We start from the raw sequence: 27,226 nt of genomic DNA, 5'->3' as shown, positions 1-27,226 counted from the left end.
TCCCCCAGGAGTTATTCTGTTCCTCCTATTCAATAAATGATGATGAAGCCACAGAAAGTGATGGGGTTTCTGGAGTTCTCTGAGCTAAGTGCTCCTCTCCCTAGAGCACAGGCACATTGCCATATTCATGTAACCTAGTGCCAACTGAAGAACTTGGCCCTATATTTAATCTGCTTGAGAACCCGTTGAAACATCTTGGACCAGGCTTTTGCATGAGACACACATGTATGATTAGTACTAGTTTTAAACCAAGAAGTGGCTGTCCAGAAAACCACCCTGCATACTTTGATAGAGTCACTGTTGTAGAGTTTATTCATTTTAGCAGCCATGTCATAAAAAGAATGTATAGCTTCACTGTGATAATTAAAATAATTGCTTAATGGAATTGTTGGTTTAAGGATCTTGTCCTGCTCATTGAGGGTCTCCACTTGGCAAATGGCAAGACAAGTAATAAGTGAACCTCACCTGGCCGATCCATATTCATGGCAGCTTATATAGCTGAGGGAACTGAGCTAAGTTTACTCAGTAAACATGCTTTGTATCATGGGCCAGATTCAGGATCTACAACTGCCTAAAGAGTTGTGCTCACTTTTACACGAGTAAAAGTTTGATCCTCATCCAAAGACAGTGAGAAGGAAAAGAAAGTTTCATTTCTAAGAAATGCATTTTTCATGGTGATCTCTGAGAGCAAACCTTTCCAGAATGCAGAGTGAACTGGCCTCTACAGAATATCCAGACTGTTCCATGGCTTCACAAAGCTTAAGAAACACTCTCTGTCCCTACAAAATTAGGCCCACTCCAGTAATCCTGATTCTGCTACATGAGCAAGGTAAGCGAATTCATGCTCTAATTTTAGATGTAATGCAATTTGCTGAGAAGACTGCAAATGGAAAAGAGTTCCTATTGGGAGTGGGAGAAAATTGATGATAATAAGGTTACTAAAAATTGGATATAAGGGCAAACAATCCGTATACTTGCTCTCTCATCAGGGTCAACCAAAGGCTCCAACTGAAGGCTCCAAAGGACTTAACTCTGCCTGAAAGCAAGACAACGTGCTGGCTGCAAACCAGAGCAGGTGGCTCGTGCCAGTATCTCCCCCCAGCCCACAGAGGGTTAAACTGCTGTATGCAGCTACTAAGTATGCGTGTGAAAATTTCAAAAGCATGAGAGTCAGCCATCTGGCTTCTGCTCCTACTGGGTATTTGGGGATGAAAAGGGAACCTGGAAAAGTAAATAGTGTATTGCTTGATGTGTTGATTTTCATCTCAGATTTCTCTCTTCAGTGCCTAGTCATATTTGTCCATCTAAATGAGTGGGATTGACTGTGTCTTCCCAAAAAAGGGCAAAAAAATTATCATCTAAGCTCTGGGAGAGCTGTGCAAAGCCACACACTTGCCTCATGTAACAGCTGAGGCAAATTTATTCTGGTCTGCATCCAGAAAATGGCCTCAGCCTCTCAGTGTCTAACTCTTGTGTGCTGATGGTGAGCGGGTTTACACTCCCAGAGCACCGTGCAGGACAGGCAGGCAGGGTCAGCTGCCTTGGACTGAGAGTCCAGAGAGCCGTCCCAGACCTGGGGCAAGCATCATGACCACCAGGGAGGCTCAGGCATCAGCTTGGGCCGGGAAGGGAATGCTTTCCTAGCTTTAGGTGTGTGTGCCAAGCCAGCATTTGTCTTTTTATTTAATTATTTTGTTTTATTTTACCTTGTGCAAAGAGTGGGGGGGGGAAGTGGGATGCTGCTCTGCTGGTAGCAGTCTGGTTTGTCACCTGGGCCAGTATCTGTCTCATCTGGGAGGCCAGGCCTCGACACACCCCAGACCTGCCCCCACAATCCGCTGTGCTGAAAGGTCTCCAACCTGGCCAGTGATGGCATTAATGCCAATTTCTTACCCTGTGATTTTGTGTGTCAATCCACATTGCACACGTGTCTTATTCCATCTGTAGGAGACTGAGACTCAAGTCTCCTAAACTCTAGCTTGGGCTATGAGCAGAAGAAGCAGCTGGCCCAAGGACTGAGCCCAGAGTGTATCTCCAGCTGTGCACACTCTCCATCACACTACACCCCTGATCCAACTCCTGGAACTGTGTTTACTTCTCTACCTGCCACAACACTTGAGGTTCCCATAGTAGCTTGTCCTCTAAGTGCCGATCCCCAACTCTTCCTTCTTCATAAAAGGAGCTAAACAACTCTTTCTTGCCTAGCTTAAAAATAAGCTGTGCCTTGAAGTCATCTATTTATGCCTTTTTTTGGTTGTAGTTTTATTGAAAAAGCTGGTATTAACATATTTATATTTTTATTCAACAACAATTAGCTAATTTGTGCAACACAAAAAATGCAGCCATGAACAACAGCTTTCAAAACAATCAGATTTACCAACTTTACCATCACTTACTCTACGCCACTGAAAGCTCAAACTAAAAAGAGAAAGGAAGTTGGAAACGTTCACAATGACGATGTTAACTCTCCATACATTCAAGAAACCAGGAAACCGATCTGTAGCAGTGATGTCAAAGACAGGAACGGAATACTGGTCTTTGAAAGGTTTCTATTTATTTCCTCTATAATCACTTAATGGTATTTTGGTTGGGTATTTAATTAGTTTTATAAAGCTCCAAAGATATATTTCTTTATTTAATTTTAACATGTTCTTTTTGGTACCCAAAGCTGTAACAGAGTAAGGTACTTCAAATGAAAAACAAAAAATCGTTGCATTAAGATCTGCTTTATAATAAGTTATCTATAGACTCTTACTTCAGACTGTTAAAAGCTAAATATATGTTTTACAGTATCTCTAGCTGTAAATGCCAATATGAGCTGACAGCAATTTTTTTTTCTTTTTGAGCTGCAAAGGTTAATGGAGGGGGCCAAAAGTCAAAGAAATTGTATGACACCCTTGAAGCAGTAGTTTGGCATTAACAAGTTCTCTATACAATTTACCACATTCTTAAACCTTTTTACAAGGAAAAAAAAAAGGAAAAGGCAATTTTGTTAAATTTCATTAGAATAAGTATGTACATATACTGTCCATGCCCACTACAGCACACAGTATTTTATAAACAAACATTCTTTGTTCCCTTCAGAATTACCCTACACATTTCATACCATATGTGTTTAGTGTGGCTGGAAACTGGTGCACATGCGTTTGTGCTTCTACACACAAAATATACAGCATTAATGTAGAAAACTTCAAACAGACAGATTTCAGGTGTTGTGTTGAGATGTCATATAAAAGCTGTAGAGTTTGGTTTTTTATTTCTTGTAAGCGGATTTTCACCCACCCTTCCCCCCAAACTGAAATATAAAAGCATGCAGATCCCTTCATCAGTACATTCTCCACTTACCAAGAAATCAGTGCATAATGGCTTAAAGACTTTTTTTTTTTCTGAGGAGTTTTAATATGGGCAGATTAACAGGCCATGTGAGTTGTGCTCTTTTATTCACGGTTTGAGTAGAAATCCTTTGGGATCCTGAATTTTCTGCCAGAGCTATTGGGGGTGCAGCAGAACTTTCTTTTCCTGTATTAGAAGGGCTTCCAGCCCACTGCACCATCCCTGTATCATTCATGCATGCACTACATTGTGTGTACTTTCCTTTTCCACTTACATCACTAATCATTTTATAACTGAGACAGATCTAACAGTATTTATATGGGAGAAGGTTTTGTTTGGTTTGAATTTTTTGATTTTTCATGTTTCTCCAGGAATAATTTTGTCTCCCAACAGTGGACTCATTTCAAAGCATTAAAATTCACCGAGCAGTGCTGCCTCTCACAGTATCATTCCTTTCACAGTTAACAGATACCAGGCACTGCCTATAACCCCCAAAGGCCAGGATTAACATAACCATTCTGCAATCAACAAATAAGGGACTTTACCCAGTTACAGTGATGTAACTTAGTTCCCACTCAAGGTGGTTGTTGCCTTCATAGCACTTCTAGCCAAGGTTTCCAGAACTCCAACCCCCAAATGGTAGGATGGGTTTATGTGTTAACTGCCAGGCTCTGTCTGACCAGACGGTCCCTCTGGAGTGGCAATGCCAAGTTTTTTAACAGTCCTCCACACAATTAAGACACTACTTACTGTTTTAAACAGAGCAAAGAGATCTATGGAGAATAAACTTCCTAACATAAACTGGCTGAGTAACTATAGCAGTCTGTAACTTACTCACTTGGGAAGGTGAAGCACAAAGTAACATGATAAATAAATAAATAAGAGGGCATTGTAAAGAAGGGAATGGGATGGGTGAGATGGGGCAGCTTTTCACCAGCAGGGATTCTGCTTCCAGCTATAACTGTCATGAGGCCCCTCCAATGTGCCACATGCTCGAAAGGGATGTGGCTATTCATTCTCTCAAACAGGCTCAGCTTAGTTGATAGACAGGAAAACAGTACTGGAAAAAAAAAAAACAACAATCAAGAGATCGAGGCAAAAAGCTCTAACAATGTGGTAAATGCTGTGGCTGCAAAAGCAGGCAGGGCACCAGAACAGCACAGTCCTGCAAACCACTGAGACCCTTGAAAGGATGGACGGGAGTTGAGGAGCCTCAGCTCTCCTCAGGAACGTTCCCAAAGTGAATAAATATCCCAGTTTGTTTAGAGGGATCGATACAGACCATAGTACTGGATTTGCAGCCGTGCCTTTTACTCATACTGTTGCAGTGATGGAAAATAGTTGGCTTGCCACCAATAATGATACAGGCTGAGGGATGAAAGGATGCAACCTACAAATCCCACCACAGAAGCCACAATTTTTGTGAAGATCACATCCTTCTACAACTCTCAAAAGGCTGGTTTGTAAATATAGAGGGATATTGATAAATCTAGTGCATTTCTGAGTTCACTTTATCCTGAAATATGTACAGATTGTTTGTCGCTGCTATAGCAATGATGTTCTCAGTTGGGTGCCATGCTGTGTGCAAGATCTTCTTAGTAAAGTCCAAACTATCAACACTGATGTCATCTTTCCTCCGTTTGCCTCCAACGCAGACTCTCCGGGGCTTAAGAATAGCTCGTGGTTTGCTGCTCTCTCGGGAGGCCTCCAAGGTAACATCCCGCTTTGTATTTCGGTCAAACATTCGAAAAAAGTTGTTATAAGCACCTGTCATTATCACACTGGAGAGAGAAAGAAAGAGAGCGAAAACAAAGACAGTTAAAAAACAGCAGCTGGTGGGAAGCCTGCTAACGTGACTGGATCAGGATAGCTGAGTTTAGCCTTAAGCTAAGTTGTCTTCTGGTTTCAGATGGGAAAGAATAATAAAAAGGGAAGTTCCTCAGTATGTCCCAAAATGGTTTTCTTCTACCAATGTCTTCCTCTTTCAATTTATTACAGTTACAGTTACCCCAAAACATGCATCCTGAAGCATGCACAAAATGTAAGGACCCTGACATCAAGAGACTGACTTCACAAGACAGTAAAAGCAATATGCTTTTATTTATGCTATTTTTAACTACTCTCCAGCTTTTTATGAGCACTTAAGGATCATATACTTCAGGCTTTTTTCTTTCTCCAGAGCTTTTACCTTCAATGACAGCTCAGTTTTACTGTGATTCCAGAAGCAGTTTAAAAAATTTTTCCAAGTATTTCAAACCTTTTCATACAACAGTAAGATTTAGTACATAATTATATACTTTAACAAATATTTTGAAGAAAGGTGTTTCGTACAGTTCTGAAAAATCATACCAAATTCTTTCCAGAATAAACCCTTTTCCTTTCTGAAGCCACAGACCTTGCAAGTCCAGACACCATTAAGATTTGTATCTACAATGCTTCATAGAAATAAACACATTAATAAACAGGATTCTGTCATCTCTTGTATGAAGTTTGAATGAAACATCAAGTCAGGATATATTTCTGGGTCTGGGAAAAAGAGACAGAAAACATACCTCGATCTGTATAAAAATTACCCCATTAATCAGCTTGTAGTTTGAAATAATGGATTGCCAGTTGCTTCATTCCCCTAGTCCCTAGGGGAGGATATTTTGTCACTAACTTTAATGAATTCAGGATTTCATCCACGGCCCTCAGGTTATTGGATTAGCATAATCATGGGTTTCAGAGCCTTGTTCGAAAGCTCATCCCCTGTGAACTTTTTCCATATGAGAAGCCAGGGCCATGCTCTACTCTTCTGTCTCAGCCCCAAATAGGATGTTTTTCTTCTGAATTTCCTTTCTGAAAGAGGGAAACCACCCCAAATGTTCAGGTCTCCACAGGAAAAGCTGTACAGTTTTAAGACTCAGGTAATCAGGAATTATTTGCCTTTCTAGTTGAGTCCAACAACATATTTCACATGCTTCGCTTTAATAAACTAACCTCCATCTCAAATGACAGCTGCTTTAGCACTTTGCTGTTGGAGGGAATCTGTATGGAGCAGCAGACTAGCCAGGGAACCATGGCACATGGGAGAATATGGGAGAATTTAAAGGCATAAACCACACTCTCCACCACACAGACACTCATTGGCTGATTAGATTATACACTCCTGGATTCAGGAGCTGTCTTACTCTGTGAGCACAGCCTCGAGCCAGTGCTGCCTTGATCTCATTTGGGGCCATTAGCAGTGACTGTAATACAAATGAGTAATACACAGGGAAAGTCACAAATGTGAGCTGTGCATCTCACTGCTCCTGCACTGCAGCTGGTGACTGACAGCAGCTCAGAGCACTGCAGGGTAACGAGAGCAGGTGAGCTGGGTGTGGATGCTGTGAATCACTAGCAGAGCTGCCAGCTCCAGCCTGCTTCCACATTTGGTCATGGCACACTGGAGTTTGATGACAGCTGATACCACAATGAGCTTTGTGCAGCTGCTGAAGCGCCAAAGGAAACTGCTGCAAATTAGATGGGGTAGCACAGAGACCCAGCACACGCTGCCCTCAACAACAGCTCACCTACAGCCTTGGTCCTGTGGAGAGGGGCTGTTCTCCTGAGGTCTGCAGGCAGCACAGTGTCAGCTGCTCTGCTGCTGAGACTGGGGATGCAGAGACACTTGTCCATACACAGCAGCATCCAGCCCTGGCAGAGAGCTCCTCACTACTCTCCTGGAGTACTACCCACCCCAGGGTTGCCTGCATAAGGTTTCCCTTACCTTCCCCACCCACAATGGCCTGGCACAATCCTGCTTAGCAAGGCGTAAGTGAATCTCACAGGCTAAAAAACAAGAGTCAGCGTGACAGATTGATAAAATGTATCCCAGAAGCTGCAGAAAGCCTATTGATCAAGATTAGTGCCTATTTCAGAAATTGAATCAACAGCAGTAAATCAAATGTTTCACTCCTTCCAAATCACCGTGTCTTGTCATTACAGCTCCCACTGTAATGGTTATTTCATATCTCAGCACTCACATACACCATTTGTGATGCAAACAGCCCAGCTGTATATTTTCCCCAAGGCAAAATTTTGAAACAGGTTCATAGTGCTGGGGCACCCTTGTGCCACAGGCTGCAGAGCTGTGGCTCCCAGGGGGATGAGGAGCACCCCTCCTGCTGAATGCAGGAACTGTCAGGGAAACAGTTTTCATGCTGGCAGAGTACCAGTGCACCAAATGCAGAGAGAGATGTTTGTTAAGGGGCTTATTTTTAGGAGGTTTTACTTGCAGTAAAACTGCTTTTACAGTCCATTTGCTTTTTAATTTCTTGAACTCTCACATGTTTTTAAAAAGCTGCTTTTTTCAGTTGGATTTACTGCAGTTATTTTTTTAACATATGTAGATGACTACTTTTCATGCTGGCCCTGTTTTTCTGCAGTTTAATGGCTCAGTAAAAAACAGCATTATGTAAATGAGAAAGTGCCCATTCTTGTTCAAGGTCACAAACACAGATGGATTATAACCTTACCTGCTGCTTAAAATAACAATAAAAGAGAGTGAGAACTAGATGTAAGCCTGCAATTTATTCTCATTCAAGAAAATACAATGCACAATAATGCGGCATGGAGATTTTTTTTATAAATATTAGAATATAAATTGTAGCTCAATATAGGAAGAGTCTGTTCTGTATTTCCAGATTCTGCTCTGCACTGCAGTTTAATGACAAAGGTTTGCACAAAACCCTTGCAAGAGAGGCTGGTCCAAGAAACCAAAGCAAGCCCCTCACTCAAAAAACCCCACATCACTTCACAGGTGTGTAAGGGAGCAGCCCTGAAAAGCTCTGCCTAACTACTTTTAATTTTACTTAGAAAGCAGGCTTACAAGTTCTGTAAGCCTGCTCAGTTACCTGCTCAGAGTACCATCATCTCAGACACACACAGACTTCAGACACAGATCATGCTCCAGTGCACTCTGACTTTTCTGCCCTCTCACATCTCTGTTTTACTTCTGGAAGTCTCACTGCTCACCCTTTCATGGCGATCTGGGCTAAAGGCTGGAGAAATAGCTGGTGGGTGTGTTTCCTCTCTCATCACATACAAATGACTGGTTCTTGTGCCCCTGAATCCCACAAGAATTTGGTAGTGCAGGTTGTGACACCACAGATGTCAGGATGCTGGGAGATCACAGGTCTAGGCTGGTCATCTACCAGCTTACCATGGGATGCAGGGAAAAAAGCATTGTGGGTTGTCTATTCTGCAGGAATTTTTATTCTTGACAAGAGCTGTAAGAAAGAGCTTTGCATACAACCAGGTGTGCAATCTGCTTTTCAGCTGGGCAATAACAACACAGACTTTGATGAGCTTTCAGCAAATCTCCAGGACCTAAAGCCCATTTGGGCTGGAGAGGTAGTTTCAAAATTAGCAGAATATTAACTGTACAGCTCCCATTCAGTTCAGGCTTCTTCACCCTGTGCCATGCTGATCTGGTAGCCAGCAAAAATTCAGGTAAGGTTGTTTCTTCTAGAAGTCAATTTTTAATCTGTAAAATTGTCTGGAGCAAAGGATTTGAGAAGACAATCAGTATCATTTGTACTACACTACAATGAGATCTTCCACAGTATTTTTTAGGCAACAAGATTTCATCAAACATGCCAGTCACTAAGAATTGGCATAGCTCTGTCTTTCTCAGATCTGTTATTCCCATACTTCAAGCCAACCTCTTAAATGTCATCCATGTTGCAGCCATCCTTGCAAACAACAGTCTTTGTCAAAACTGCTCTATTCAGCTGGATTGTCAGGGTTTGTCCTGAAGCTCTGGGGACATCAGCTGGAATTAAGGCTTGCTTAAAAACCAAACCATTACTTGTTTCACCTTGTTTTGTGTTAGTTTTCTTGTTTAGCTTTTTTTTTTTTTAAAGACTCTTTGATAACAACTTTTGGGCTCCAGATTAGTCTTTCTAGATGCATAGAAATTTTTATTCTACACACATTTTTACTGGCTGGAGAAATTCAGCTCCTGTCATAGTGCCCCTTCTTCACTCTTGTCCAAGAGACCATGGAGGGAGGGTGTGATAGGACTAAGGCTGGGCAGGGCTTCAAGGACCAGCACACACCAGGCTTAAGGATGACAGCAAATCTAGAAGAGTCCAGCTAACCTGCCCCTCACTGCAGGAGAGGCAAGGCTTGGACTTCAAGCAGGTGTGAGGGGAGGAGACTCAGAGCAGCAAAAGAGTCCCTCAAAGCATCCAGCATGAAAAGGGACCATTTCTTTGACCTGAAACTGTCTCCCAATTATATTTTTAGCCCCTAAATTTGCAAGATTTCACTACCATGTGTACCAGTGCAGAACAGCACATCTGCAACCTCCTAGGATTGACATGCAAGGTCCACTGTATCTGGTTTCACAACAAGCTGACCTAACAAGAAAAACAGATTGGTTGCAGGAAAACTCTTCAAAAACATTCTTCACAGAAATAAAAAATAATATTTATTATAACAAAGGGAAAGGAGGAAGCACTGTTCTAAGCAATCAGGACCTGCTGACATATTGGGGAATTTTCCTTTATGCTGTGCTGTGTGAAGCCACTGACTCCCCATCACAAAGAAGGAACTTATTTAAACCTCCTGGGGAGTATGCAGATGGAAAAACTCGAGACACCAGATTCAGGGTTGTGGCACTCTGGTACAGCTGGCTAGCATAAGACTGGGAATAAGAATAAGGGATCCCCAGGTACTTCCAAGTTAATATTTGACTTGCTGAGCCTTGAGAACAAAATGATGTCTTCTAGCTCTCCAGCATGTGCTGCCAGACAGGAATAGACTTTCAAAAACTCATCCAATGGGATCTGCCAATTCTGCCTGATTAGAGTGAAGGCTGACGGATATTCAGGGGAATGAATGACAGTTCAGTAGGAAAGGACTGACTGAACAGTTGTATGTGACTTCACCATTTGCTTACAGCATATCACTTCTCATGACGGTATTCAGAAGTCTGCCTGGAAGGGTCCCATACACCCATTCATTTGAAATCTTAAAAAAAATATAATAGTAACTAAGGTATTTACTTACTACCATGTAGAATTACTATTTTTTTGCCTTTACTGGTTTCTTTACCTCGCAAACAGCTACAAAAGGGAGCTAATTTTTAAGGTAAAACTGAAAACTGTTGACAGTGGGAAGAAAACAGTGTCTTGGGGGTCGTTATTAAAAGACTTGGCTTTAGACGTGAATGGAAAACATAAATTAAACTGCTGTATAAATAGAGCTCACATATTCTACATAATCATGTAATGGTATATACAACAAAGATAGCATGATTTTAGTGTAATATACTCAACTACAGATAATATGTGCTCATCTGGTTGAATTAGTGTACGACCCCTGCTTGGCTCCCTCCCCTGACCACCGCTGTAGCCAAAGTACACAGTGATTAATGTGCCCTTCAGCAAATGAGATCGGCTCTGTCTGATTGTATTAGTTCCTGTTCATTGGAGTAACTGAGCATCAATCACGTTCTAATCAGAGCTCACGTATGTTGATTTTTTTTGAGAACGGCCTCACCACCAGGTTCTATCATAGCCTAGATTAACTCCTTAGTAATGACAAAAATGAATAAAAAGTATTTTCACCGAAATAATAAACACGCTTTCATTTTTACCTGAACAATCCTGTCACTTTAAGTTGTTGCTGTAGCTTTAAAGATAAAAATAACATGTTTATAAGAATAATAACTGCAGTTATTGCTGTTATGTAGATGGATTAATAATATAAATACTGCAGCATCTCTTAAAATATGTACTGGTACTACATATTGCTTATCTTTAGCAGCAGCCCTTTTTAAAAAAATACATACCAAAAGGATCAAATTAAGTGACCTTAGTATTCAAATGAACTGTCCTTTAAGAGGTACTGGTACCTAAATATTATTTAAATGATGATCCACCAAGAAGAAATTATCCTTGTAGCATGTAGTAATACAACACTTGTCATACACAGAAGCAAGGAGCTCAGAAGAGTGCATGTTCATCAAAAGATGGACATCAGTTCTGATATATTTGACTCTTAAAAAGAAACAACTAAATTAAAGGGAACCCTTATCTTTTGTCAAATGTTGCCAGCTTCAGTACTCAAGAGTTTCTTATAATCAAGGGCAGCACATTGTGTTTAGTGACGGATTTGGTAATTGTGCATGACTAATAATGCCTCAGTGTCCAGGCAGTAGAATAAATGAAGCCCTCACAACCTAATGTTCCCACTTAATAATTACTTTCTGCATTGATCTTTCTGATCTGTCAAGTAGGAATGAAAATATTAAGCTCACTTTAAATCCTGATATTGAATAAGAATTCTATTATTACCAGGCAACTATCCAGAGAGTGGTCTTACTGCAGTAATGAGGATGGCAGCACTTCATTTGACCAGAGGAGAAAGACTGGGCCTGGGAACCAGTGGCTGTCCATCCTATACAATGCACTCAGAATTCCCATCAAGGATAAGCAAAATGGTTTGAAAAGACCTGAAAAGTCCTGGGTCTCTGTCAAAGTTTCACAGTATCTACATGATTTGATTGCACTGTTGTTCTGTGCCAGATTTAGGCAGGGATCAACACTATCTGTATTTCCAAGAAATGCTTTAAATTTTGTATTTCTAGTAGGACCAAACTCATGCAGTAACCAGGCTACTGAAAAAACCCTCTGCTAAACATCCATTCATGCATGGGTTTGGGAGTTTCAGAGAAAAGCCTCAAAACCTGGCTCTTCCTCTAAAACTTCTGTGAATCATTCCCACTTCCTGACCATACCAAAGCCATTTTCACAACAGCTGGTGCTGAAGTTGTAGTGAGAGCAATTTGGGAAGTAGTTTGCTCAGTGTGGTCCACCTTGGTAATTTTAAATGGCCAGCATTTTGTATCACAGGGGGAACTCAATGTCAGAAAACACATTAGTCTGGCATGCAGACAACAGAGATAATGGAATAATATTTTTTCATTTGCATAATAAATGATACAAGGTAAAAGTTTTATTTCTTAACAAAGACAGAATCTTTCCATTGGGCAGGCACAGGAATTGAGCAAAAGAGAGTAGTCTAAAGATATCCCTTTTTCAGTGTATGGCATAACACTTTATCTGCGTTCATGGAACACAGGACTGGAAGAGACCTTGTTCTGTACTTCCAAGCTCAGACACTTGTAATTTTAACCAAAGTCACGTATAACTGCTTTCACAAATTTCCTGAGCACCATCATCAAAACCATTGGCTTTCTCATATCTCCACCACTCAGGATGGGAAGACAGCTCCACACTGTCACTTTTGGACAGGTATGAACTACCTCTAATTTCCAGGTTATAATTACCCTCTTGACACTCAAAACCTATTTGCTGTTCTGTCATTGTCATTCTCATTTTTCTTAGCTAGATCCTCCTTCCTCCCTATGTATACCTCCCTGATATACTTACTAGAAGCAAGTATAATCTTGGCTTCTCTTTTGCTAAGCTGATAAAAACCAAAGTCCTGGCCTCTCCTCTCTTTGGACCAGCTGTCCATTTGCTCAATTATTTCATCCACCTTGGAGACAAGGGACAGGAAATGTGTAAATGCAGTCCAAAGGTCTTTGAATAAGAGCCCAACATAATGTCACCACTACTTCTTTCTCTGCTGGATATCCCAGTCTTGCCCATTCAAGGATCATATTTGCTTTTTTTCACAGCTGCCCCACACTCTGTTTCATAGTCCTTGCCCAGTCCAGGGGGGGCAGGCCTGCTTCAATACAATGAGACAGACTGTTTTTCCCAAATGAGAGGCTAAGTGAGCTGAAGGAGCAGCTCCAGGCCCAGTGCCAAACTTCTGCCTCTTGGCTCCTAGCTCTGCTGAACCAGGAGCCACTGTGTGTCATTCAGCACTGGCTCCTGTGCTCTCTTTCACATGCATTTTGTAGACTGCTAATCCCTTCCACAGTCACCTAGCATATATGAATGTCCCTGGGAGTTGTTTCCAACTGATAAGATGAAGGCTTGTGTTCTTTTTTAACTAAAATCCTCACCTTTCATTTATACTCTTGGATTTTATCCATTTTTATTAACCCAGTCCTCTCAGCTAGCTATTCCTGCACAATATTCCTACTCCACAAACTACTGTTACCATTTGCTAATATTATGGCATTAGCCCATTCCACCCTCACTCACACTTGCTGACTTGTGACCGTATTTCTCATTAAAATATTCAACAAGATATTATGTCCAAGATAAAAGCACAGATCTCTCCTTCAGTGCATAAGGAAAGAGGCTGCTCTGATGGAGGGAGGTATCAGAAGTGCCATTTGGCAGCAGTTTGCAGAGAATTAGTAGGTGCCTGTGACTGCCTTTCCTCACTCTCTGTTTCCAGTAAATGAACTCAATTCTGAGGCAGCTCATGTGCAAATACAGGATCACACAAGTTTCCTTAGTGTGTTGGTGGGGTTGTGAAAGTTGGCATAATTCTTTTTAACTTCTGCAGCCTAGTTATGATTTTGGTGAAAATGGACATAATTTGAAGATTTCTTCCCCTAAGGCATGAGCCAAGGGTATTAAGGCATACATCATGTCTAAGGAGGTCAGAACACAACTGCACAAATATTCAAACATCTTTTATCAACCTGAACACTGGTGTGTGATTCTGTATATTGATGTGGAAAATAACCATGTGTAACTATTTTTGGTTTGTTCCCCATCATATGGGAGCTCTTCTGCTAAGTGAAGACAGTGATGGACAGAAAGATGGATTACCTGTCTGATCCATTCCATGCACATTCAAACTTGTCAAAGATGCAGTCATTTTCATAGAGGGAACATAACTTGCTTCTAAGGTAATCATGGACCTGTTTCAAAGAAAATAACTGTTATTCTTGAAATCAAAGAAAATACAAAACTTTACAACCAGCCCTCCACTTTCTGCTTTGTCTCCCACGTTCACTTTTAAAATATGCTGCACAAACTGGTAGCACTGCAGAAGATAACTGTGTTTAAACTCTAAAGAAGCTATCTGTACTTTTCCACAGCCCAATTTCCCAGGTGATGCAGAATTACTGTTGCAGGAAGGCACGAAGTCTGCTTCCCTCAGCAGGCTGCACACCACCCGTCTTCAACATATTTGTTTCCTGCTTGGGTGATTTTCTCAGTGGAACCTAATTCCCAGAGACATTTCACCAGCTGATACCCTCGATGTGCTAATTAATGTGCACGAAATCTAATTTAAATAGTAACAAAAAGGTCATATTCCAAGATAAGTGGACTCTCACTTGTGGTAGAAAGAACTTGGCTCTATTAAAAGAATCTGTAGTATATGGTATTACATATATTTGTGTAAAGTATTTCAAAAGCCAAATACAGCACAAGGCTGCAGTTGTACAGGCTGCAAATCAGAACACTAATTCAGCCCAAGGACACCTCCTCTTTGTCTGAGACTTAGAAACAACATTGTAAATTCTCACTTACTTGAAAAGTGGGACTAACCAGCAGAAGAACTTTGTTCTCATAGAGATCTCATGCAAACTGTTTCAATCCTTTGCTGAACTGGATTAGTTTTCCCTCTGGATAATTGGTTTCATTCCACAAGGAAACAATAAGCTCAAAAATCCCTGCCTAGACAAATTTACTAATGCATTTCCATTCGTGATGTTTTCTTCTAGCTACTGTAGAAGCTGTAAAACAAAGGTGCATGGGTGGCCTCTCTTGGAGTTGACACACCAACCCAATGACCCAGGGACATAATTTGGCTCTGGCATACTAAGGTTACTGGTTCTTGCAAGTTCGGTGAAACTGTTCCTGCTTGTGGTTGCTCAGCATCCTTCCCTGTCCTGAGGGCAAAACATTTCTTCTGGCAAAATATTTTCTGTCAAGACCAGGTGAAGAACAATGACCTTTCACTTATATTTTCTTTAAACTAACCCATTTTCAATTGCCAAATTATACAATAGCCAAAGAATATTTGTAACATAAGGTTATTAGGGATGATAAATTTTAGTTATGGATCAGTTTTCATTAATAAATTAATGAACACTGAACTGTGCATTAAAAGATAACACCTTATACAGCAAATAATTGCCAAATGTCAGATGCAGGTAGAGCATTTCACAATTAAATGCATTTATCTTCATGGTGAGCAATAGGTCAGAACACTTTTAGTATCGATGCAGTTTCCTGCACCTCTTGTAATTAAATCCTTTAATTTTCTCTTTACTTAAGCCTTTTTATGTTAGCACTGTAATGTTTTACAGAACTAGAGTTCTTTCCTTTATCATCTTTTTGAGCTCCCAGCACTTGGAAGAAATAGGCTCGTTAAGGCAGAAGGGAGATCATTTGCCTCATTGACTGTCATTTTTAGGTCTTTCTCTTGTTACCATTTCCAGCAGCCATCTGTCATGACCACTGCCACGTACACACCCTTTGCAAAGTGTGCCCAACTCCACAGCTTGGAGCTGTGCCTTTCTATCAGCTCTGTCAAAAAGCATTTTGCAATTCCTCTCTCAGATGTCCTACCACTCCAAGGTCTCAATTCCTTTTTGTTGACTGTCAAGTCAAGACTGTCAGACTTGAACTACTGCCTTGGACAACCACCTTGCTCCTTATGTGGCCCTTTTGTTAACACATTTGAACACATTTGGACCCTTGAAGTGACTATGAAAAACTAACTGGAAGAAACACTTCATTTTCACCCTGTTTATATGTTCATCTGCCACTACCAACTGAGGGTAAAATCAGATTTGCCTTGTCTGTTACATATTGGTCTTATCACATAAGAATAGTATTTGAATCCAAACCAAATTAATTCCTAACCAATTACCAAAGGCATTCACCTTTTCTTCACTGCAATGTTTTAGGTCAGACCCTCATGGAATTATCTTGCAATTCTGTGATCCAGACTACATATCTGCACAGGGAGCTATTTTGCTGGGACTGAATAGACACAATCAGGAATTGCACTGGTGACACATTACTCCGAATCCCTATGCTACAGACCCTGCCAAAAGTGGATCAAGCCATTATGAGTGTTCACTTTGCTGCTGCTGAGGCTTCTGCTGGGTTAATTCACCTGGCAGCATCAGAAGAGTAAGCTATTAGGCAGGGCTGCCTTGCAACATTCAAGCATTGGCCACTTGGCTGTATGGCTCTCTTAGTGCTGTCCAGTGACCATACTCTGTCCCTTTTTCTATTGTGTGAAGTATGAACAGGAGAAAATCATGTTGGAACAGTCAGCAGATGTGGTCAGCAGGACTGCAACAGCTGCTCTATGCAACAGCATTCTTTGAGCCACAGCACTGATATGAAAAAGGACCTCCATGAGTCATTCATTTTTGTTTGTTGGTTTTTTTAATGCTAAAATTGTAACCTGATAATGAAGCAGCACAGTTATAGACTTTGCTTTTTCTTACAGCTCCGTGTGAAGTCTCCTGTTATGACCCTCTTCATGAGTCTCACACCTAGGTAATATCTAAGTGGCTACCATGCAGTGGATGAAATGAGAAATACAATCTTTTAATGAGCACCTTTTAATCTTTTAATGATATATTTGTCATCATAATTATGTGGGTACATAACTGAAAATGTTAGGTTTATTTGTTGCCTTCAGGCGATCTACCACAAAAAAACCTTTTGAGAGATTTCCAAGTTTATATATGAGATTTAGGTATGTGAGAGAGAGATATCTGCAAGACAAATTATTTAAGAGAGTCATTTAAACCACTTTTTCTTAGAACAGAATCTTTCTACTCTCTGCAGTTAAAAAACATGAAGGGTTGCTCAGAGCAGCTGAACTATGTGAATCCTCTGGAGTCCTGTGTCATTGGCTTCCCAAGGCTCCCCAGATTCCAGATTCTCTTTTAGTCCACTGCAATGCTCAGCAACACATCTGTATATTCTTTACAAGGCACTGGACAAATATTCAAAAACAAAAGGCAATGCAAAGGTTAAAGTAAGGCAGTAAGAACACTGTTATATTTATAGGGGGGTTGTTGTTGCGGGTCTTGTCTTTTTTTTCTATAAGCTTCTGACTGTAATTATCAGTACTGAAAATTTTACATTATACTAATTTTTCCCATCTCAGCATGAAGAAATATGACTTTTTAATTGGCCCTACTGTTGGGTGTCAGACTAATTTAAGGGTTGCCAGCTTGTTTCACAGCTACGTACACGAGGAAATAAAAGCAGGTGTCAAGACAAACAGGTTGGCTTGACCAGCTATTCCTCTCCAGGGACAAGGCTGCCTACTAAATTAGCATAGGTATAAAATAATGTTTTACCTAAGTTGCCAAAATCTGAGATATGATTCTGTTATATAAAACACAGTCTCGCCCTTACCCTCCCACTCCATTTTCACAGCATATCAACATTTCTAACACATTTAGCATTACAAGTACTGCCATTTTAAGTGCAAAACCAGTTCTGTAGCCTTAAAGGTACATAGGCTCAGACTTTCCAGCACTAATAGGAGACACACTGGAGAGTATCTGCTGAAATGTAACAGGTGCATTGAAAAACACTGGGGCCCACTCTGTCTACTAAACACTACCTAACAAATAGTGGAAAATTTTGGTTGTTTTGACAAGACACACTACCAAACTCTCATCACATGTTATTTTAAAACCAATCTTAATTATAGTTACTGTGAACTACTGTACCCCACCTGCCATTATACACACACAGAAAAGAAGGGACTGGTCTAGGACTGTCACAGGACTGTCTCTCAGTAAGCAACACGAGCCAGATGAATGACATTTTTCCTACTTTGCATACTCTTCTGTAGGTAACTTGACAGTTTTTCCTTACTGCATTTTTGTAACAAGGAGTTTCTGTGTCACAGACATATTTTCTTTCTTCAAGCCAGAGTAAAAAAATGTAAGCTCAGCTCTCTATTGCCAAACACAACAGATGTCAGAGTACAAACTTAGCACTGGCTGAAGCCACTGGCATTTTGTCTGGATAATATCGCAATGAATTCAGGCAACCAGATGTATCTGTCTGGCATTTGTGAACTGCTGTGTCAGTGGTGATGCCAGGGTTTAACACTGATAACTTCTAGAACTAGGCACAAGGGAGAAATACAGAGATGAAGTTTTAAAAAGCAGTCCTGAAATGACAAAGGTGTAAACTCTAAGCAGTCCTTGCAGGAGCAGAGGGTTAAGCAACACACAAAATCTTCCCTCAGTAACTTTAAATGTTAATAGTGAGATGTATTATTTGAAAGCAGATGCCAGAGTGCAGAGATGATTTCCCTTGTTAGAAGAATAATTTCTTTCAAGAGCTCAACCCACAGGGAGTGTTATCTTGACTCCCCAGGTTCCTTACTAATGCTGAAATTGCTCTTTTCTACCTACAAGGACACAACTGTGAGGATTTTGGCCACATTGATGAGTTCCTGAGCTTGCTGCTTCTCAGATGAGAAGTTTACAAAAACATTCAGGTTTTGAATGGTGAGATGCTTTTATATTGTTGCATTTTAAGACACAGGAGATTCCTACCTGGTATGTTTCTACGGGCTTTGTTTCCATGTTCAGATCCCAAACCTTGACAGTGAGGTAATCTCTTGTTAGCATGTATCTACCACTGTGACTGAATTTGACATCTGACACTGAAGATATAATTTCTGAAAAAAATGATCTGTTGCTGGGGTCTTCTGGTTCTTCGTAAACTGTTCAAAGAAACAGAAGCAAGAGACAAATTAGAATTATATGAAAAAATGCTCTGTTGTACAACCTGAAGTGTGCATTTCTTGTGAAACACGTAATTCAATCTACCAAGGAACACGATACAGAACTAATTATATGCCCAGCACTTAATTTATTCTTTTACTTTATATAAAAATACAAACTGTAAGTTTTAAATACTATATTAATTAATGTTATAGCTATGGACTCAAAGCATCACTTTGGGAAATTATGTAAATACACCAGTTAGTTGACTACAGATACCTACAGCAAGGCAGTTCATCTATGGTCATCCTTTCTAGAATCTGCACATCCTGTTTCTTGATATTACCAAAATTCAGGCATCCCTGTCACATGAGAGGTGTACTTATGGTCCCACAACAGTCCTGGCATCCCTGGTAAGGTTGGTTACTCAAAGCCTGCCCTAGTTGCCAGAACCAATTGGCCAGGCTGCAAGATACTCATCAGTCATATCTGAAGGCGTCTGAGACTAAACATGAGAATTTTAGAAAGCAATTGCAAATTGCAATTACCTCTGAGAGGTGAGCAGAAAATAGACAGAGATTTACCACACAGATGCAGGAATTATGTAATTGATGTGCAATTGCTGACAGTTCTGGAAAGCACTAAACTCCCTGACTGTTTGTGGTTCTTTGTGATGCAACAAGGAAGGAGATCGTGGAACTCTGCTTATAGTACTGCCATGCATGAAAATCCAGCCCTTGTAAGCTAGGAGATTGGTCATCCCTGTTCAACTGCACATGAAAATGATACTGGATGACTCTAATCCTGCCTACCAGGTTCCCAGAGTTCTGTTGTCTTTCTGCAGGCATCTGTGGCCCTGTGATTCAAATGACCTTATATGGGGAACTTTAGTAGAAACTCAGACCTTAGGGACCTTAGTTCTCAACCAAATCAGTAGGTTTTTGGGACCTACACCTAAAATATTCTTTGAAAACTGTGATGAGACACAAAAGCACCTGAAAGTAGAACACTTTTTTACTGTCAGTCAGAATAAAGTTTTTTGTATAGTCCACTGGAACATTCCTCTCTCAATTAATTTATCTCTGACTATGATTCAGACTGTTGGAAGCAATGAGGTTAGTTTCCATCAGGGGAAATAATGTTCTGCTGAAAGCTAAGGGTGAGTACGTGGGTGAAGTATGTGGGGTAATGCAAAAAATTATGGGCAATTTTCTTTGGGGGTGGGCAGTGGAATGCAGGCAGGCATGCACATGGGAAGAAAGTCTATATTTAAACATGCACCACACATCTCAACTGTAATTAACTACCTCAAAAAGAGGGGAAAAAACTTTTCTTTTCAGACAGATTGTAAACGAACAACTTTAAATAGCTCTTTAAAAATTTGCCTAGACATTCTGCAAAGGCAGGTATTTTGTAATTATCCTGTCAGATTTTCAATAGAAGTCTGATGAGCAGAAAGCAATTATCATTTCTCATACCTCTTCCCTTTAATCTGTCCAAACTATGTACTTGGCTGGCAGGAATTTCATCCTCCTAATTATGATGTGAAGCTGCTATTAAAATCAGGAAAGAAAAAAACAAAACCCACACTAACTGAACTACACCTTCATTTATAGCTTAGATATATTTTCTTGGCTCTATGTGGCTTATCCAACTCCCAGTGATAAGAAGAGGAGTAATATTTGTACCTGGATACTCTGTATTTTGTTAATTAATGAGATTAAACCATTTATTTCATCCTTTATCTGCCCTGTTTATTGCTTTTCTATCCTTACCATATTAAGTATTAGAAAGACTTAGATTAATTAACTGTGGAAACTAACAGAGGCATAAAAGCCTCATATCACTACAGAAAGAAAGATAGCAGTAAAAATGTTAGTAGCAGTAATTCTTTGCAGATAGTTTCTATAAGTGAGCATAACCAACACAAGAAAATTGCTACAGGAAATTAAGGAGCAGCTCCCAGTAAAAGAAGAGAAAGATTAGCAACTACCAACATCTGCCTGAGCAACAAGAACAAGGCATTAACCTCAGGAAATGAAGGTGAGAGATAGTGTTCATGGGACTCGGCTATTTCTGGTTTAGCATCAACATAAGGTTATGCACACACTGCAAAACAGCATAGTTCATTCAGTTTGGCTAATATGAGCTGAATAATTGGAGACAGAACAGCAGTGACAGCCATGTGACTTGGACTTCAGTTAAGGAAAGCAATTCAAATTCAACCTTGGCCTCTCCAAGCTGATAGGAATAAAACATGGATCTATCCCACTGTTTGCAAAAACAGGTTTTGACAGCCTGCACTGAAAACATATTTTCCATTCATTACAGTTCAGACTTATCTTTTGGAGGCCGCTCTTATGCCAGGGAGCAATCAGTGCCCAAAACACGAGACTTCAAATCTAGCTTATTTTTCTGTAGCAAAATAAATCTTGCTAGACCAGGACTTGGAATCTGAACTTTACTGAGATACAACTACAGATTTGATTATACTCTTTGATCAATTTCTTCATTAATTTTAAATAACTAAAATTTGTCATTAAAAAGGGTATTTAACTTTCATTAATATTGTTCTTGATAATGGTCACAGTGCTAATTATGTGAAAGATAAAGTTACTTGTCTAGCTACCTAATGAACACAGAAACCACAAATGGTGTGATGTGCTGAGCTTTCACATGACACTTGCTCAGACTTACATGTGACCTTGGTGACAGGCCTCTAGAATAGAGAAACATCATGGGATTACAGAGAGAAGTAGAACATATTTCTGAGTACAGCCAATGTTTAAAGAGGAACCTCCAAAGAAGACACTGCTCCTGCCCCTTACCCTACTAGCAGATACACGGGTAAACTGAGAAGTCTGCCTATGGAAGTAAAAATTTTCCTTTCTGCATGGCTTCCTGCTCACAAGTTGAAAACCCCAGTAGCTTTTCACAGAAGTCCAGATTTCATAGAGAAGGATGAGTTGGCTGAAGGATACTTGCCAGAGCACTGTTTTCCTGAATCCTGAAGAAAATCTGCAGCATAAAAATATGTTGCGTCCTTCTCAAAAGAAACTGCCATCTGCTGAGAAGCAAACTCTTATCTCTCATAAAGAACACTGTTGCCTTGTGTGTTCCTTGAATTTCTCTGATCTAAGGTACACATGGAGACTTTCCTTAGAATCAATGGATAGGAAAGACATCTCTAATGTGTGCATTTATTATGCAGAAATAGATGCAGATATCTGAAATTAAAAAAAAAAGCCAGGAACAGCAAGAGTGGGTGGGAAGGTCCATCTCACTCGGCTTCACTGGCCAAAAGAATGGAGATGCCTTGGGCAGTAGCTAAAAGAAGTGTGGTGCACAAACTACTAATACCCTTGTGGTTCTCATTGAGCTGCACTCTGGGGGTCACAGGTGCTGCCACTGCAATATCCTATTAATATTGGCCTGATTCCACACACTTAAAAGTGATACACTTTGGACAAGATACATCCAATAAAGAAAACAAAAAACCAACCCCAAGTAATTTTCAAGTTCAATTCTGAACAAGTAGCTGGGCAGAGCTTTAATCATTGCAGAGTGTAAATTCTGGCATATGTGAACTTTAAAAAATATTAAAAATAATGCTAAAAATGTCTTATATGGTGGGTGCAGTCTCACAATCTGATATAGCATACAAAATCCTGCATTCCTCCCAAAATCATCACAAGATGGAGTATGCACAATTTTCTACATTACAGTATATGACCTTGGGTAATTCATTGGCTGACTTTTGAATATTCCTTCTCCTTTTTCTGTTACCTTCACTCTTTTGCCTGGATGAAATAAAAACACAAGCACTCACAGCACTGTCACAACACAGATGGTTCCAAAATACAAATAATGTTTTTAATAAAAACACAAAGAAGAATTATCTATTTAAAGGGAAAGTAATACAGTATCTGAAATAAATGGGGCAGGAGTTAGGAAACCTAGCTTTCTATTGCAGTGAAAGTTTATTTAGAGCCGCTTCTTATTATTGACCTGAATTTATAAGTATATAATGGATTGATGGGATGAAGTGCATGCCAACTGTGTGCAGATACACAAAACTCTCACTGATTTTAAAAGACAGAAACATAGGGTCTAAGCTTTGGTAAATTTTTTTTATCATGGCCTGAGCATCTGCAGATAACTGTATTTACTATGAATTATCAGTAAAAACTAAGAGAAACAAAGAACTAGTGAGGGAGAAGACAATGATAATGTTGTGTACTCCTTAAGGCATAAAGATACGAACCCTGGAAATTTCTGCTACTGATGACTAAAAGCAGAACTACAGATCAAACCAACTTTTTGCTACTACAAAGTAGTATATTTAAAAAGAAAAGGAAAAATAAATTATGTTTATACATATTGCACATGTGATTATCTGGGGGGAAAAAACAAAGCAAGGGAAAACTTGAAGATGAATGCTTAACAGCTCCACAGATCTGGTGAGAAATACCATCAGTCATAGGATAAAATTATAGATAGCCTTAAAAAGTCATTCCCTCTACCTGAAAAAAACCTCCTATTTTCTTTCTACTTATGAACAAGTAATAACTTATTAAAGCATTTTTTCTCCTAAAGGACAATGTTCATATTTTGTATCCTGTCCTCAGAACTTCTGTTTTTATAGTATTTAAGTGTTGTTACTTAGATTTAAATCCTTGGCAATTCTGCACCATGAAATTACTCTCTCTCCCTCAAAAGACAGCTAATGAATATACAAAATCATCCAGTTCCTGTTCAAGGGTCACAGCTACAAATGGGTGAAGACAGTTTTGGTAACAGTGAACAAGAGGCAGTGGGGTTAGTGAGGAGGGAGAGGACCATAGAAGCCAGGGCCAACAAAGATGCTGGAACAAGAGGCGGAGAATAATTTTCATTTTTATTATACAAGCAAGCAAACAGTCTGCAGCTAGGCTGAATTAAGAACTTATTACAGATTACATAGGTATACAAACAACAGGTGTATTTCAGCTGGACCTGGAAATACTGATGGTGGATCAGGTAATCCTTCAGTGAGCTTTAAGGTTCATAAACACAGAAAAGAGATGCAGTCCCAGGCCAACCAATTTATGATTTAAACTAAGTCCCTATTTAATTCCAGATCCCGAATGCAAATGGCTGCAATTCCCAATTAAAATGTACTGGAAAACAGTACTTTGAAATGGAATTGGACCCATCTTGACTAGCCACAGTTACTTGCAAAAGGAACAAGAACCAATATAAAAGAACTTGATAAATAAAAAATTTTAACCATTCTTTTTTTCTGGAATACATGGTTATTCTACTTCAATGTTTCACACAAAACATGATCCTAAGCTAAAAGTCTTACAAATTATTTAACTATAATATTTTTAGATGGCAAATTAGTACCATTCTCAGATCAGCTGTGATTTGCTCCATCACATGTATTTCATCAAATTTAGTATAAAAAAACTGAACTAAATTTCACTTGAACGCATATAAAAATACTAATCTTATTCTTTTTTTTAAAGCATATGACACTTGTCGCTATCCTTCAACACAGAAAGCCTTTTTTTGGTGCCAATTAATTCAGGATATGCTTACATCTTGAGCTAAGCGTTGTTCTGGACTTATCTCTAATGTGACAGAGATCTCAAGGAGACACAAAAATGGGCAATAAAAACGACCAGAAGTACAAAATTCCTTCCTAGCAGGGAATGACTAAATAGGCTGGGGTCTCTCAGCCTAGGAAAGACTGAGGGGTTTGCAATAAAGAGTGGCATGGAAAGGATGAATAGGGAATGACAGTTCACTTTGTACACTGTCTCTTCCAATCGACAAGTAGGGGTCACCACATGAAACCAGGAAAGGGTAAGGAGAGAGCAGATGGTTCTTCATACCATGCCTAATTAAGCTACTAAAGACTTTATTGAAAGATATTGTGAATGGTAAAAAATATACTCAGATTCAAAGGTAACTGTAGAAATTAAAAAAAACCCAAAACCTGAACATCCATTTCAGTATTGTTAAACGCAGTAAATTCATTCTCACTAAAGTCCATGAAGCTCAAGTTTCCAGCTGCATATTGCAGAGGCTAAAGATTATATATACACTTGCTCTGTTCATGTATTTTCTGTTGATGTTGCTACTGCCCACTACCAGAGCCAGAACACTGGGCCAGAAGGACCAGGTATAGTCACTAACATGCACTGTTTAAAATCTATTTTAGGATTTCATGCAAAAGAGTTCCTGAGTTCATTCTAAGTGAATAAATCCCAACTGCAAGTTCCCTTTGAAATTCATGGTCTCTTTAAGCCTTTTAGCTTCATTATTCATGATAATAATTTGATTTACCAGTATTATTTACTCTATCTTTCACTATCTCCGAATGTTTTATTGTTTTCTATTAAGCCAATCCACTCATATATTCATCTCCTTCAGAAATTCTCTTTCAATAACAGAATTATCTGCTAATATGACAATCTTGTCTTCTTGGTCTACACTGATTAATATGATTATACACATGTGGGAATTTTTGAATGTACTTTCATAAGCAATGTAAAACACAATTACTTTGTAAGACACCTTTATTTAAAAATTTATATTACTGTAGCCTGTGGTTGCTTATCCTGTTTTAAACTGAAAAAGCAGAACCTTTTTACATTTGAATTTTCTGTTTGTTTTTATATAATTCATTGGGCACCTCTCTGTGCCCCGGTCACTTACACATCATTTTTCTTCTTTTACTCAGAGCAAATTTCTGAAGCTACTTCCTCACCACAAGACTGAAATTCCACCTACCACAAAGCATTCCTTTATCCAGTGACCCAATATTAAAACTAGGCTTCTCATCAATACCTCTAGAGAGCATGGCTTTTAAAAGTGGAGCCTCAAATCAATATTTAAGAATCTGTTTTACCATCTGCAGTGAGTTGCTGCAGCTTGTCGCAAACCACAAGGGACAGTGCATTAGTGCTGAAAGGCAAAGCCAGATCAATAGCTAAAGATCAGTGGGTGGGAGCTTCACTACAGAGTTGCTTAGATTAATGTAACTTTGCCAGTGAGTTTGTTAATAAAGAGAAATGGTGCTAAAGAGAGCAAGGAAGTGAAAAAAACCACAAGCACAATCTAGAAGATCAAGGCTCTTTAAACCTCGGTCTCACAAAGACTTATGTGCATATTTAATGTCACATATTGTGAGCAATCCCGTGGAATTAATGGGACATAAAACTACTACTCCTCTACAGCCAAATTCATGTGTAAGCCTTCCTGTCTAGATCAGGATTAATGGTGAGTTTTTTCTCCCCCAGTGAAACAAAATCTTGAACGTCGGTTTCATGAGACATTGAAAAGCAGTATTTGTTGCTATTAAAAAAAATTAAGCAAACAAGACAGGAATTTTAATAGACTGAATAATTAAATCAATCTTGGAGCAGTTATTTGCTTTATCTGTGTGTAGCTGGGGGAGAGTGGTTAAAGAAACACCTTTTCAATCATAAATCATTTACCATTGCTTCAGGCCTTTCTCTTTCCTCCTTCTATTTGATAGCTAGAAGTATATAAATCAGCTTTTTTTCTTCCTCTGATTTAACATACTTTGCACAACTGAAGGAAATACTATATAGACATAACTGCATTTCTGTAGAAACATTTTTGAATTTACATTAGCTGTGTTTTAAATGTCTTTATTATCCATTCATCCAAACTGAGCAGAATAGAAGGTTTGGAGTCCATGCTAACGGCACAATGGATTCCCGCACAAGGAAGGATCTATTCCAGGATCTAGTTTACCGTGCATGAAATTGTAGTAACAGATCTTTATTGACACTCATAATTAAAGAATTATCAGGATACGGGCACATTTTTTCACTGGGGATACAAAATCAGCAATGAATATATGCCTTTGTAGTGCATATGTATGCCTCTAAAAATAAATCCAGAATTAGGATAGGAAGAACAAGACATCATCAAAGCACAGGGTCAAATCATTTTGGAAGCTCGGGTAAATTTCACTCCTGTCACATGAAACCTTGCTGATTCTGCCTGAAGTGGACATCACTTGGACAGTGACCTCTCAGTGCACAAAGGGAGAATGGTGATTGTCCCTCTCTCTCAGATGATAAATTGACATGAGACCAGATGCAGAAATAAAAAGCGTATTTTAGATGTAAAGCTCACATAGAAGAAAAACAAGTTGTCCCTTTTTCAGTCAGACAATAAGCATCATTCATTTGGAAAGGTCAATATTAATTAGCAAATCCAGCAGGGATAGTCTGTCACAGA

The 27,226-nt window shown here is 39.5% G+C and overlaps 1 protein-coding gene across 9 annotated transcripts in view; it reads right to left on the bottom strand.

The window, feature by feature from the left end:
* Positions 1-2,235: 2,235 nt before the first annotated feature.
* PPP2R2C (protein phosphatase 2 regulatory subunit Bgamma) overlaps positions 2,236-27,226 on the bottom strand; it is a 192,239-nt gene continuing 167,248 nt past the window's right edge. For all 9 annotated transcript variants that reach the window (XM_029961852.1, XM_018089109.3, XM_029961866.1 and 6 more), the window contains 3 exons: positions 18,794-18,963; positions 14,064-14,155; positions 2,236-5,114 (listed from right to left, as the gene is read on the bottom strand). In XM_029961852.1, coding sequence (XP_029817712.1) covers positions 4,823-5,114; positions 14,064-14,155; positions 18,794-18,963 — 554 coding nt within the window. In that variant the 3' untranslated portion in view covers positions 2,236-4,822. The remainder of the gene's footprint in view (positions 5,115-14,063; positions 14,156-18,793; positions 18,964-27,226) is intronic.

This window comes from Manacus vitellinus, unplaced genomic scaffold, assembly GCF_001715985.3.
Source record: "Manacus vitellinus isolate BGI_N305 unplaced genomic scaffold, ASM171598v3 scaffold_0_pilon, whole genome shotgun sequence".
Taxonomy (NCBI): Eukaryota; Metazoa; Chordata; class Aves; order Passeriformes; family Pipridae; genus Manacus; species Manacus vitellinus.
Note: the sequence above shows the minus strand (reverse complement) of the source record. Positions and strands in the feature narration are given on the sequence as shown.